General features: G+C 35.7%; 1 protein-coding gene across 2 annotated transcripts in view; it reads left to right on the forward strand.

Moving 5' to 3' along the window:
- PIP4P2 (phosphatidylinositol-4,5-bisphosphate 4-phosphatase 2) overlaps positions 1–13,169 on the forward strand; it is a 32,349-nt gene extending 19,180 nt beyond the window's left edge. For both annotated transcript variants that reach the window (XM_087706876.1, XM_087706877.1), the window contains exons 3-7: positions 1,134–1,240; positions 6,878–7,001; positions 8,531–8,583; positions 9,707–9,797; positions 11,652–13,169. In XM_087706876.1, coding sequence (XP_087563002.1) covers positions 1,134–1,240; positions 6,878–7,001; positions 8,531–8,583; positions 9,707–9,797; positions 11,652–11,795 — 519 coding nt within the window. In that variant the 3' untranslated portion in view covers positions 11,796–13,169. The remainder of the gene's footprint in view (positions 1–1,133; positions 1,241–6,877; positions 7,002–8,530; positions 8,584–9,706; positions 9,798–11,651) is intronic.
- Positions 13,170–15,480: the final 2,311 nt, after the last annotated feature.

The following is a 15,480-nucleotide window of genomic DNA, read 5'->3' on the forward strand; positions in this document are numbered from 1 at the left end:
AGATATTATTACATTACACATGAATCTCTTTAGCAAGAAAAAATAAGATACAGATGATAATAAACAGATAGGATTGATGGAAACCAGATAGAAACACACAATAATTTTTTGGATATTAACAGCCAAAAACAAGTCAAACTAATGTTTTTTAACTCTTTTGCATAAAACATAGTTTAGAATTTTGAAAGAATTTACATCTGATTGTTGACACAGCCACCAGTTTACCCATTTTATATTCACCCCACTTCTGATCAAAGTTTTCCCAGTATTTGTCTGGCCAGCTGATTCTGCTTTTTTTAAAGGCAAAAGCAATTCACCAATTCTTCAAATTCTGCTTGGGCATTTCTCAAAATTAGCCCAACTTATGGAACTCTTTTCTTGGAAGAGTTTGATTTGGTTTGGTTTGGTTTCTTCCCCAAACCTCCAAAACTTTAATCTTAGACTGTCTACTGTCGACCTCACCCCTTTCCTAAGAGGTCTGTAAGGAGCATGCATAAGCACACCAATGTGCCTACCGTCCCTCTCCTAATGTTTCTTTTTATTCATATCCATTTCATGTATCCAAATCATGTTTATACCTATATATATTATCAAATACATGCTTGACCAAATAAATAAATAAAATAAATAAGATATTTATGTAATTTGATTCTGAGGAATCTTTAATAACTAAGAAAATAATTATTTTATTGTATTCTGGTTCTTGAGACCTTCATCTATAAAATTAAATAAGTAAACAACAATAGGATTCTGGTTTGAAGTAACTGTAATTTATGGCATTGTCTCTGTTTATGTTATATATTGTGTTGTTTAATTGTATGATAACCATGCTTGGATATATTTAAAGAAAGTCTTGTCTACTCCCTAGGGATGATAGAGGAAAATATAGTACTATGAAAGACATTTTATTAATAAATACATACAGTAATAGCCACTGACACTTCTATATGTAACTTTGAATTTTAAACACAATACCAGTAATTGGTATTAAATTAAAAGAAAAAAATATGTTGTCCTATAACACTTTTAACTCAAGTTGAATCATTTCCGTTGCTTTGTTTTAATCATTGTAAGTTCTTTCTTTTTTTTTTTAAGAATCAACATATATGTGATTTCTTTTTCTTGTTGTGTAGCCAATCAAAAACCCTCCTTCAGGGAAAAAGTATGTTAGATGTCCATGTAACTGTCTGCTTATCTGTAAGGATACATCACGGAGAATAGGATGTCCAAGACCCAATTGGTAAGAGCCATAATTTTTTTCAATCTGTGTCCTTAATATGATTTTGGTTGTTTTCATCATTTTATTTCATATAAACTGTGACATTAGCCCATGCAACAGATGTAAGGATAAATATTTATTCATGCCATTACCAAATATAGATTAATAAGAAGAGCGATAGGAGATCAATAATAATGACTCAGGAAAAAAGGAAGCTTACTATTTTTTGTGCACATCTACTTTCTCTAAGGGCCTAGATATGTAGATGACATTTTCGTAATTTGGCCACACAGGAAGGAAAAACTGGACAACTTCCTCACACATCTCAACAGTCCACACCCCAAAATACAATTTACTATGAAAATAGAAGCTAACAACCAACTTCCCTTTCTGGACGTCCTAATCTACAAAAAACCCAATGGCTCCCTAGGACACACCATCTACCGGAAAAAAAACACACACCAACCGCTACTTAAACGCACAATCCCATCACCTCCCTGCACAGATCAACTCTGTAGCCAAGACCCTCATCTCCAGAACCAAACCCCTAGCCGACAAAGACCACCTGAAAACTGAATTACACACTCTCACAAACATATTAATTTCCAACGGATTCCAAAGAAACACAATTAACAACCTAATCCAAAAGGAGACACCCCGCAAGAACCAAGACACAGAACAGGACAACGCATCGCCATCCTCCCTTATATCAAAGGTACCACAGATAAAATCAGCAAAATTCTCCACAAACACAATATTAATACAGACTTTGGCACTGACCAAAAAATAGCCAACATCTTAAGAAACTCCAAAGACAAGATCCAGTTAGAAAACCAAGGAGTGTATGAAATACCATGCAAAATCTGCCCAGTCACATACACTGGACAAACTAATAGAACAAATGCACGCATCGTAGAACACATGAACACAGTCAGAAAAAAAGAAAAAATTTCCTCCCTTTTCCAGCACCTTAAAGCAACAGAACATGAAATTGATTTTGAAGGAACCAAATTAATCTCCAAAACTGAACACTTCATCAACAGAATAATTCTGGAAGCCATCAAAATAGAGAAACACCCCCACAACATGAATAAACGTGATGATACCTCCCGCCTACCAGACATCTGGAAACTAGCCCTAGTCAACAAATGAGTCCCAGCCACAAAAACTGACACTGGGCCCAGAACAACACAGGATGTCACACCAATCACCCTCACCACACTCAAACCCAAACCCATCCCATAGACGAAATTCAACCACCATCCAGAAGCCAAACCACGGCAGCATCACCAACTGCTGCACCCCCCTCCGACCCCCACACAAAGCAAACTGACACACGCCATGAACACATGGCCAGACTGCAAATTCGGAGCCAAACCAAAGCCCGGGATGCTACATCACAGCCATCTGCACAGGATATTACATCACAGAACTCAGGAGGTTACAGTGCAAAGGCTCAGGATGTTACAACACAGCTAACCTCCCAGGATGTTGCAGCACAGGGCTCAGGATATCACTACATTAGAGCTGTCATCACACAGCTCACTACCCAGGTCGTTACAACACTAAAAAACTAATGGGCAGACAACTAGTACCTCAGCCACACAGGGCGAAACAGCTGACTAATCTGCATACATCAATTCCATCAACTAATCAAGAAGTAACAACACAGCCAACCAAGCCACTTGCAGCAACAATAGCAATAGCAGTTAGACTTATATACCGCTTCATAGGGCTTTCAGCCCTCTCTAAGCGGTTTACAGAGTCAGCATATCGCCCCCAACAACAATCTGGGTCCTCATTTTACCCACCTCGGAAGGATGGAAGGCTGAGTCAACCTTGAGCCGGTGAGATTAGAACCGCTGAACTGCAGATAACAGCCAGCTGAAGTGGCCTGCAGTACTGCACCCTAACCACTGCGCCACCTCGGCTCTACACTCCACACACACACCCCCACAATATTTATAGAAGGACGGCAGCTCCGATCACACTTTGCTTGCACAAGCATGAAGCCAAAGGCAATATATATGAGGTTGATTTACCTTTTTTAAGTAATTTACTAGAAGTTTCAGTCATATTGTACTGCTTATGTGTGTTTAATTTTTTATTTAATTTTAGTTTGGCGCTTCCCAACATTAATACGATTCTGAGCAGGCAACTCAAATTCTAAAACAGAATTGAGGTAAAATAACATAAATTTTAAAATTCAATTTTTAATTAAATTTGAATTGAATTTTAAAATTTAAACTAAAAAACTCAACACATTGGAAATATGAGCATCAGTACAAAAACAACAACTTCAAAACAATCACTCCCCTTCTAACCTGCCCCAAGGCCTGGAAAAGTCAAGTTTGTAAGTCCTTCCTAAATGCCATCAGAATAAAAGCTATCCAGGTCTGATTCTAAAGTATGTTTGTGATTTTACACAACATACACACTCATACAAACACACACAAGCATGCACATACACACAAACACATTTTACATTATATATTATCCTCTATCTGCAGAAGAGTAAGACTAACTGAGTACTAAACTGACTAATTTTCAGGAAAAGGTGTATGGTTAAACCAGAGAACTAAACTAGAAAAAAGTCTGATGACTTTCATTTCCTTTCTTTTACTTTGGTATGATATCTAATCAATTCCACCAACCTAAGGATATGAAAACAGGAGGAAAGTTGGTTATATCTGGTAATTGATATTTATTACCTCAACAGCAATTACACATAGTCCTTGACTTATGACCAACATTTCTACTGTTAAGTGAGACATTTATTAAATGAGTTTTGCTCATTTTATGACCTTTCCTGCCATAGTTATTAAGTGAGTCACTGCAGCTGGTAAGTTAGTAAACATCTGGTTAAGGGAATCTGGTTTTCCCATTGACTTTGCTTGTCAGAAGGTTGCAAAAGGTGATCATGTGACCTTGGCACACTGCAACCATCATAAATATGAACCAGTTGCCAAGCGCCTGAATTTTGATCACATGATCATGGGGATGCTGCAAAAAAATGTAACTGAAAAATGGTGATGAGTCATTTTTTTCAGTGCTGTTGTAACTTTGAACGGTCTCTAAATGAACTGTTATAAGTCGAGGACTATCTGTATTGAATTAATGTATACATGGGATGAGCTTGAGAACTACATACTAGACATGATATTAATAATGCTGTGGTTATTTTTTTTTTAAATGCTAGATTAGGTCTAAATGATGAAACCCTTTATATTTGCTTTAATCCCCTTTGCCCAAGAGTTTAATCCACCTTCAGTTTCACTGATCCAGAGATAGGTGGATTAATCAAGGATATTGATCACTAAATTCAATTTAACTATTTTTAATCTGTAGAAGAGGATTGTAAAGTGGAATATGTGTAATGCACAAGCATGCACACCAATAGGGACAAACATGGTAGCAGCATTATTTATTGCATTAAAGTCAAACCCACATTTAATTAATAAAGTGCTTTCTTATCATTGTTACCAAACCAATAGAGATCACTCTTCTTTCATTGTTTCCTTATCAGTTTCTAATGGTCCAATACATTGTTTGCAGCAAAACTAATCAATCAAGAATCCTATGAATAACAATTATGAAATTAGATGTTTTTGAAAACTGAACAGGATATCATGCAGAGTTTTTCTTCTCAATCTTAACTAAAGCAATCTATAACTTTTGAGAAATATATTACTGAAGCATTGTTTACGTTCCTCTGAATAATTATAAATACAGTCAGGATATTGACCTTACTATCTCCATTTCAGAAAATGCAGTACTTGCAATCAGTTCAGAATTTATAGTAATTTTTATGATGTATACTAAGATCACCATGAGTTTGGTCTTGGGCTGGGAGTAGTTTGGACCTGAATATAGTATCTTTGGTTTTTGAATAGTATTCAGCTCCAAACTGAAATCTTCTAGATCAGAGATGGGATTCATTTACTGTTACTACCGGTTTGCCCAGCACCGGAATTGTGAGTGTGCATGCGCAAATGAATGCTTCGCTCACATGCACGCGCCATTCGCACATGCGTGCATTTCGCTCATGCACACCATCCACACATGCGTGCGATGTCAAAAACACAGCGATATAGGATGGGATTGTGCCAGGCGGATAGGCCTTTACCAGTTCGCCCAAACCGGTCTGAACCAGCTGAATACTACCACTCTTCTAGATGGTACTTTAAGTTCTTCTGATCAATCGTTTAACTTCTGAAACCAGAATTCTCTATTAATCAGTTCTCAAGGAATTGGATTTGAAGTTGGCTATCACCTGGCCTAGTTACTAGAAAGAGTATACAATTACTACTTTAACCAGTTGTTTTAACAAACCATGGATCAGAGTAATGAACTCTTCATAGTTATCTTCAGCGTTTTGGCTGCTTGAATTATAAGGATGATAGTTTACAGGGATGGTTAAGACTTCAAGGCACTGCAGCCAGGTTACATAAATAAAGTTTCAGCTCTCAGTAACTCAGGCAGTTTGACAGTGGAAATAATTACTATGAGAGCTTCCCAGATGTGTTGAAGCCGAGGCGAAGTAGCAACTGTCTGAGATGGTTTGATTAGGATTCCTGAATTGCACCAGATGTTTCAGACTGGTCTGTTCCTAATTTACCTTGCAACATTTACCTTGCAACATGTGCACCATTTTTAATTTTATGGCATTTTTAAAAAAGATTTTTATTAACAAACATGTAAAATACCCACACACAAAATTTAGATGTACAGCACATTTATACAATACGAACAGGAACCTCCTGTTCTTTATAATAGCAATCATCAATCGATACCGCTCACCTTATATTATTTCCCCTTCTATTCTATTTCATTTGGATTTCACCATTCTTAACCCTCTTATTTTACACATAACTATTATTTTTTGAATTTTGTTATATTCCTTCATTGATTTTTGTTTCTTTCCTCCATCCACCTATACCATTTATCCCATATCTGGTAGAATTCTGATTCTTCTTTTCCCTGGATTTCTTTAGTTAGTTTGCCCATTTCGGCACAGTCAATAACCTTTCTTATTATTTCATCTTCGCTTGAAATTAATTTGTTTTTCCATTTCTGGGCAAAGGCAATCCTTGCCGCCGTAATTATATGTAGTATTAAATACTGGATTTCTTTTTTGTATTTCAGAGACATGATTCCTAATAAAATAAACTTCAGGTTTCCATTCTATTTTAACCCCTGTTATTGCCTCCAGACAATTTTTGATCCTTTTCCAAAAAAATTTAGCCTCCTCACAGGTCCACCATAAATGGTAATATGTTCCGTGTATTGATTCGCATTTCCAACATTTTGGGGAGGTATTTGTTAAGATTTTAGCTAACCTTGTTGGTGCCAGGTGCCATCTGTAAAATATTTTGTACTGGTTTTCCTTGTATGCAACTGATAGTGTCATTTTTAAATTTATTCCCCCCAATTTTTTCCATTTGTCTAATTCAATATGGCATTTTTTATTCATTTGAAGATAAGCTTATATTTCTAAACTTTGATTATTTCACAGAGATTGATACCAGTTTACCTGACTGTCTTTGTGTTTGGTGCAATTGAGCCAATGAGTTTTCTTTGTAGAAAGGATACTAGATGATGAAAGAATTTTTTTCTCTTTTTTTTTCTGATATGATATGACATCTTTACTTCTGACAGTAGACGCATCATTAATCTCGGTCCAGTAATGCTTATTCCAGAGGAGCAGCCAGCGCAGCCTGCAATACCTGCTCAGCCAGAAGGCACCAGAGTAGTGTGTGGACACTGTGGAAATACATTTCTAGTAAGTACAATCATAATGAAACAAGAGGGTCACATTAATTCATTGGATAGAATATTCAAACTAGTCTGAGGTTTTTAAATCTTTTATCATAGTTCATTTATCATAGCAAGTTCATTCACAAGCATAAAATATAAGCTGTAAGGCAGGGGTATCAAACTCAAGGCCCGAGGGCAGGATCCAGCACACGGGATGCTTAAATCTTGCCCGTGGGGCCGCCCCGAACATAGCAAAGAACTGGTCCACAGTGCTTCTGCCAAAGAAAATGGAGCTCAAGAGCCCATTTTCTCTGGCAAAGTGCTTGGGCTGCCACAGGCGCCCCCAACATAAGTGACGTTAATCTGGCCATGCCCACCCTGGCCACGCCTACTCCAGCCCCCCCAAAGTCAAACAGCCCTGATACAGTCCCCAATGAAATCAAGTTTGACACCCATGCTTTAGGGCAAAACATTAAGAGTTTTTCTGTTCTAAGTAATTAATGATTCTGTGATATGAAATAATTAATGCTAACTAGAAAATATGTATTTTGCATGGATACCTGCGACTAAACCTAAAACCTGACTCTCCAATTACAAGATGATGAACAGGTAGTCGTCGGCTTACAACCGGTCACTTAGCAACTGTTCAAAGTTGTGAGGGATACTTCCAACGTAGTTTCAAAGTTCCGATGCCCACCCACCCCCTGCATTTTGGGTGCTCAGCAACCGGCTACTTATATCATCCCGAGGTCACATGACTCCATATTTCTTCTGGTTTTGCATTTGCTTCAGGGTTTTTAGTAAAACTGGCCCATAGCGAACAAAGGGTTTACTTAATGATTGCCACAAAAAAGATTGTAAAATCATAGTCATATGGGGATCCGACTGTCACAACTTATGACCGTATTAGGCAGGTTCCCTTACAGTTGTAAATCAAGGACTACCTGTAATATATGACAGCTGGATGACACAGTGCTGTTAGCTGACCATTTGAATGAAAGAACAATTAATTTTCTTAATCATGCCATGATTTTGTGGATGTCTATTTATAGGTAGAAATATTTTTTTTAAAAAAGACTATTTTCTATGGACATCAATAATCTATCTATCTATCTATCTATCTATCTATCTATCTATCTATCTATCTATCTATCTATCTATCTATCTACCTACCTACCTACCTACCTACCTACCTACCTACCTACCTACCTACCTATCGGTATCTATCATTATGATTATATGTAGGTTAAATCGTAATCATGGAACACTTATGATATTACAATTATTAGTACTGAAAAGTACTACAATTCTTGAATAATATACAGAGGTCTGTAACTAGCAAGCCACAGGAAATTATTTTACATAGAAATCCCAAACCACAAAGTATGGGGCTATTGCCTGCAATAGAACATTGCAGTGACGAAAGAAAATAAGGAATAAAAGTCATGAGAAGCAAACTATTTTGCTTTGATACCCATGACATTTAATGTGAAGCAAAATAAGTATTTTTCATGCTGGCATTTTTTTCAACCTAAGTTTTTTTTTTAATTGCAGTGGATGGAACTGAGATTCAACACATTGGCAAAGTGCCCACATTGCAAAAAAATGTAAGTTCCTACAAATACATCTATAAATCCTAGTGATTGCAATTTTATTCCAAATATTAGTTCTCAATATTCTTTAAAAAAAAAAAGAATAACATTTACAGTGTTTACATTGTCAACGTTTTCATTTCTAACATTTTTAAGTCAAAATCTTGTAAACTTTCTTGATTGTAAATGCTTTGTATGCAATAATTATTTGAAAATAAAACGGTAAAAACAATTTAGTTTTTCTCCTGTTAGCTTATCTACCTAATTGTCTATTCAGACACCCATTTTATGGTAAAATTAAGTGAGTGATGCATGTACAATTTTTAGTAGGCTTGATTTTCACTTTTTTTAAAAGTTAAAAGCCCATGAATTACTATGTAGAATTGCACTCTAGCCAATAGATCTGGTTGAGGCTACCCTTCATATGAGCTTTGAATTAGATATTTCAAATCTAAGTTAATAAATACTTGCTGCCATATACATTTTAGAATGAAAATCTCACTGTTTGTTATATTTAGAATCAGAATATAAAGTTGAGAAAAACCAGGTTTTACCACCCAATAAAATTGCTTGAATCATATCCATTATCCGGATTTTAATGGTAACAAAGCCAAATTGCCTATAAAAACTGAAAGTGTGAAATATAGTAGTTCTAAAGAAGTTAAAACTACCCTGTGATAGACATAGCATTTATTATTTCTTTTTCAACAGTGGGAACCCTTAGGGAACAGATTAAAGGCCACAATTAACAGTGATCAAGTCATGCTTTCTCTTCTGTTTTAAAGTAGAACATTTGTTATTGAAGTAAAACTGCCTAGGTCAATCAGTTTAAAGACATTCCACCAAGATTTAAGGGGAGAATTCTAATCACAAGTTGGGCACATGGGTCTTTTTTTGTTGGAATCAGCCTTAGAGCTTTTGGATAATCACATGATAGCTTACTGTTCCTGCAAATATGTTGGAATGTCTGCAACTAAACAAACAATTAAAATTATGAAATGAAATAGTTTTCACACATGATGTGACTGAACCCCAAAGAGTTTAAATTATAGTTTTATCTTGTACGTTCTTCAGTGAACCTTCAAAATCATTGTATCAATCATTGTTTAATTCTGGCTACGGAATACTGTGTTTTCAGTTCTTCTGTTGGATGTGCGCTCCCACGAAGACGGTGCTGTGCATATATTACAATTGGAATGATATTTATCTTCATTGGCGTTGGATTAACTGTAAGTAACATTAGTGTTGGTTTTTAATATTGAATCAGACACATGGTATGTCTTCAACTAGTGTCTTATCAAAAGTTTGCAAATCAGTTCTGCCCTTGCAGATTATAAATTAGAATTTATGGCCCAGATGACAAGTAGTCCTCAACCTATAACCAGTCACTTTTTGGCAAAACCATGTCTGAGTGAACCACTGGTTTTATTTAAGCCTATGGCATTTTTCTTAATGACTGTGATGATTTTTTAAACGGCAGCCACAAAAAAGTTGTAAAATCAAGTTGGTCAGTGATTTCATAAGTATCATAAATTTGAAGATTACTTGTACATGAAATAGAAATTGCCCTGTGTCTTCTTGGCTGTGCTCCAATTAGATCTTTAATGGGCCTGTTGGTGTTTTCAGCTGCTAAATATGGAAGCATGCAGCCTTCATACTAGGCTGGTTTATGTTGCCCACACCACAAGACAAATTTTCACCAAACAATCACCCATCAGAAATTACATGCAATACCTTCCATATTGTCCAGAAGGACTTTGCTTTTCTTTTTCGCAGGGAAGAAGTTTTAATATAGATATTACATTGCAATTTATGAGGAAAGACATTTTTACAAAACACTTTTGTTAGTTTAGAAAATTTATTCTGTATTTTGCATGTACTATTTGTTCTTACTAATTTCTGCTAGAAAAAAGTGTTGTAAAGAAGAATATGGTTCCTGATTCTCTAGCTTTTGGTTCTGAGGAGAAATATTAGCTATTCTCAAGTATGTATGTACATAACTCTTTGTTTACAATACTGTACACACTTACTTGGGAATAAATCCCCCTGAATTAGCATCCATGATATACAATTGTAGGTGACTAAACCATACTGTTATACTATGTAGTATATATTAGCGTAAGATTAAAAAAGCTATTAAGAAAAAAATGTATGTTATTATAAATGGTGAAGATACTAATGGTAAAGTCATATTCTAAATTAATACTCAATGTCTTCATATAGTATCTTGAAAGATACAAGATCAGCAAAGTTTCTCTGGAAAAAAAATGAAGAAAGGGAGAAAAGTGTGATAAGAGTGACCATTTCCTGTTAGAAAACTCTAAATTTAAAAAAAAAGCATTTCCTTGACGCATTTAACAGAAAATTTCTTACATTCTTATCATATGTTTATATCCAGCAATTAAAAACACCTTAGTAAGACTGGCTTATGCTATAGAGGTGGCCTTTCTGAAATTCTTCAGTATTCGGCACAGTATTTGTAATAGAACTACATGTTTTATACAGATTTTTTAAAACATTAAATTATTCCGTCTTTTAAATCAGTTCAAGCAAAGCAGCAGATAGGTAATCCCTGGCTTATGACCACAAGTGGGAACAGTATTTCTGTTGCTAAGCGAAGCAGTTGTTAAGTGAATTATGCCCAATTTTATGATCTTTTTGCCATGGCTGTTAAGTGAATCATGAGGGTCATTAAGTGAATCACATGGTTAAGTGCATCTGGCGTCCCCCATTGACCCTGCTTGTCAAACATTGGCTGGGAAGGTACAAATGGTAATCACATGACCAGGGATATTGCAACCATCATACATACATGCTGGTTGCCAAGTAGAATTTTGATCACATGGTCATGGGGACGCTGCAACGATTGTAAGTATGAGGACCACTGTAACTTTGAAGGGTCAGTAAAGAAATGGATATAAGTCAAAGACTATCTATATAATTGTTATCAGAAATAAATTATCTGTTAGAAGTCAGGGAATTTTAATCTCAGATTTTGATAATTTGTCAGTTAAATAAAAAACTATTCCAAGACTTAGTACTGTACATTAACTATATTTTTCCCCATATGTTTCTTTTTAAAGGTTGGTACCCAGGATTTTGCTAGAACATTTCATGCCACTTACGTTTCGTGGGCTGTCGCTTACCTCTTTGGCTTAGTCTGCTTGGTTCGAGCCTGCTATTGGGGAGCTGTAAAAGTCAGTTATCCAGAACACAGTTTTGCATAGACTTCTAATAGTATCTTATTGGAAAATGGAGCTTTCTAGAGAATCTGATGGTTATAGGAGCCAAGTAATTTAAACAGTTTTCCTATTAAATGTTTCTGTTTTGTTACTAAAGTTTTAAGGCTGGGGATCCTTTTAAGAACAAATGTTCATTGCACTACATTATATGCAAATAGTTTGTTTTGCTGCTAGATTCCCAAACTCTGAATACTAAAGCTTTGTTTACACAATTGTACATCTGTCTTAAAAGAACTGCTGAATTCAATTTCAATTTATAGTATTTTTTTTCCAGTATTAAATGTGCTTGTGCCATTTGGGGATGAATATGTAAAAGCAAGAAATATTTATAGGTGTTTCTACAAGTGCTTCACATTTGTATGTACACTTTTAAAACTGTCAAAGCAACTTGCTTTAGAATGTTAAGCAATAAACATTTTGCTTGAAATGCTTAGTTTTAACTTTCACCTAAGATCAGCGTGACCTTAAAAAGTGTGCATCATTTTCAAAGAAGTGGAGTTTTTCTTAGGGATATACTATCCTTTCAGATTTCCAGTTTGAGAAATATGGTATTTTAGTAGGCTAGCTAAAGAAAAACAAAATCATTTACCCTCTTCAAGTTGAATTTCAATTTAACTTGAATATTCTTTTTTTATTCTTGTATTTTTTTTAAACATCCAAAGCCATGATTGGATTTCTGGAACTTTCCTCTGGTTATTTGTATGAGTTCCTTTACAGGGTCTAAATAAGGGAAGCATTTGATATGACTTGTTTTATACATTTAGATGATTTTAGAATGATGTTGGGCTATCTCTTAGTTTGTTTAGATTGGTCATTTATTTTCCATAATGGGAGAATAACTCTCCAGTCATTATAAAGGGACATATTTATAGCTTAACTCAGCTAATAGAAAATTAAATAGAGCAAACAAGTTATCCTGATCATTCCATCAATGTGTAGCTGGTTGGTACAGTATTAAAAACTAATCATGCTAAATGATAGATTAAAAATATTTTTTTGTCATGACTTGTTCACAAATAGAATATTGGGACCAGTTACTGCACTGACCAACTTTGAAGTTTTACAGAATATGGGTTTTTTTTTAAAAAAAATGGAGGGAATACCCTGAGCTTTAGATTATAGTAGTCCTTAGACAATGGAAATAAAGAAAGTAGACTAAAATGGATTTTCTAGGATTATATATATATATAATAACCCTGATAAAGGATAAAGTGATGCTTGGCTGAGGATTTGGAGCACAAAAAAACCTAAATGTACATGGAAATTGTCTTTGTATAATGTTAAATGTACAAAAGCAGTAGCTCAGGTTTATCATGTACCTTTTAAAATATACTAATAAAGATGATTATTGAAAATGAATGTTTCTTCTCTCATCAGTTGGTGACTGAAATTCATATTGCTCAAGGCGCTTGCCATCAAGTACTCAAATCAACAAGGAACATTTAAGTGTGTGTGTGTGTGTGTGTGTGTACTTGTGTATTTTATTTTTATCCCGATTTTTTAAAATGCCTTAATTTACAGAAATTGTTTTTGTAAAATAGATATTTGGAAGATTTTTGCTTAGATTTCTATAATGTGTCTTCCTCTGGTCTCCTCTATTTGGAGGCAAGGACATTCTCAAGATCGGCTAGTCTGGTGATACTTTTTCGTTAGGCTAACTCTGCTCTTTGGAACAGAGGCAGCCATTGCTCTCTTTAGCTCAGGAATTCTCCAGGAGGTCCACCTTTTGTTGGATCCCCCTTTTTTGAGCTAGCGAGTAAACGTGCCCCTCCCTCTCCCCCTCCCTTATCAGAAACTCGGATCGCGTGCAAATTCCTTCCCCGGCGAGGGCCTTTTCTCCCACTGGCAAAGAGCAATCGGGGAAAGCCCTCTGCGCCCTCTCGGTCTGGGAAATCTCTCTTCCCACGACCCGCAGCTACCAAAGTGACCTCCCGTAACATAATCCTCAATTCCGTTTGTGAGTTTCTTTATATCCCACACAATCTGGTCCTAAGGGATAGGAAAAGGACCCCCGGTTTCCCCTTCTGCTAACATCTTGCCCAGCTGACTGCAACGGAAGCTGCCCAGAAAGGGAAAAGAATCGGTGAAAGAAGGTAGCTGGGAGTCTCCCAAGCGCCGATCGACTAATAGAAGCTTCCCAGATCCACATATGTAGTCAAAGATACTTATGTGGAGATGTATTGATGCATAAATGTGTTGTGTGTGTGTTTACGCGTGCATACTTGCGCGCGTGAGCATCCGGGGAAATCAGAAAATGAGAGGCTGATCGTGTGGTTCAATTGCTGGGTTTTGATCTCCGCCACGCAAAACGCAAATCCCTTGTGCTTTCGGGAATGCATTTTGAAAACCAAGAAACCAGACAAGATTGGCACGATGCAGGATTATTTTTCTATCTCCCCCAAACCACACTTAAGTGACTGCAGGTAAATTTCTCCCACCAAGGAAGCCAGCAACACATTGTTTCGCAAGAAAGGTCTTAACTGTTTGGGAGAACAGCGTCATCCCCGTCTGATTTTGGAATGTCTGCGCAGGCGTCAACAGCAAAAGAACATTTCTAGACAATCCCTATAAATGTATAGTTTGCCTTGACCACCTACAATAGTAGTTGGACATTTTCAGGAAAAGCTTTAAAATGTCCTCATACACGTGGGGGGGTTAAGATAAAGGATGAGATACTTTATCAGAGGATAAATTTATGGTACATCCTGGCTACAGTTTCCTTTAAAACGCAGACCCACCAATGGAAGTGGAACTTGATCCAAGAATTTGGGAGTCATTAACTTTGCAAAGCAGCTTTTAAATCACATATACGGTACTTTCGCTCCCGAATCACAAGCAAAAAGTGTTTAAGGGTCAATATTTATATACAGTACAGAAATAAATGATAACATTTGGTATACGCAATGAGTCAGAAAACAACTACAGTAATTGAACAATAAAATACATTAGAGGTAAGAATTGAACAGTAGAAAACATTGGTTAAAGATATCATTCCACAAACAGCAAATTTATGGGTTATTCTACATGAGTAGAGCTTTTTCCAAGAGTTTCTTTCATAATACTTGCAAATGTATACAAGGACCTCTAGAATGCACTCCCTATTGTTTAGTTTCTAAAGGTTAGTTCCTGCAGCTAAAAAAAATGGCTTTGGCTAAAACACAAATGGGTATCTTGAACTTTAAAAGGAAACATGGATGCCATGCTAAAGCTACTATTATCTTTATTAAAAAGCTAAGAATGAAACTTAAAATTTCAGGTAACATTACTGTGGAGGAGAAGACTACATTAATTTTATTTATGGGGTAGTCCAAAAGTCATCATTTTAGGACTCATGACACTACAAATTTTAAGTTTATTTGTGCAACTGAACAAATTGATATGTAATATTTTTTAAATGTGTTCATTTTCATATTAAATCATTTTGTGCTTTCTAAATACAGAAACATTAGAGTAATTGAATGTTTATGCCCTTACTTGAATACCATACCACTCATTTCCTATAGTATATGTATAGTATAACACACACACACACACAACATAAACACTCAATTATTCTAATAACTTGCTTTTTGTATTCAATGAGTCTATGTTATATGTTTCTCTTGTGTTAGTAAAGTTTTGATTATTTTTACATTATTGAATTATTATTAATTACAGCATCTGGTATTGA

This window comes from Thamnophis sirtalis, unplaced genomic scaffold, assembly GCF_051295495.1.
Source record: "Thamnophis sirtalis isolate CommonGarterSnake01/CBP01778 unplaced genomic scaffold, rThaSir2_p1.2 scaffold_2, whole genome shotgun sequence".
Taxonomy (NCBI): domain Eukaryota; kingdom Metazoa; phylum Chordata; class Lepidosauria; order Squamata; family Natricidae; genus Thamnophis; species Thamnophis sirtalis.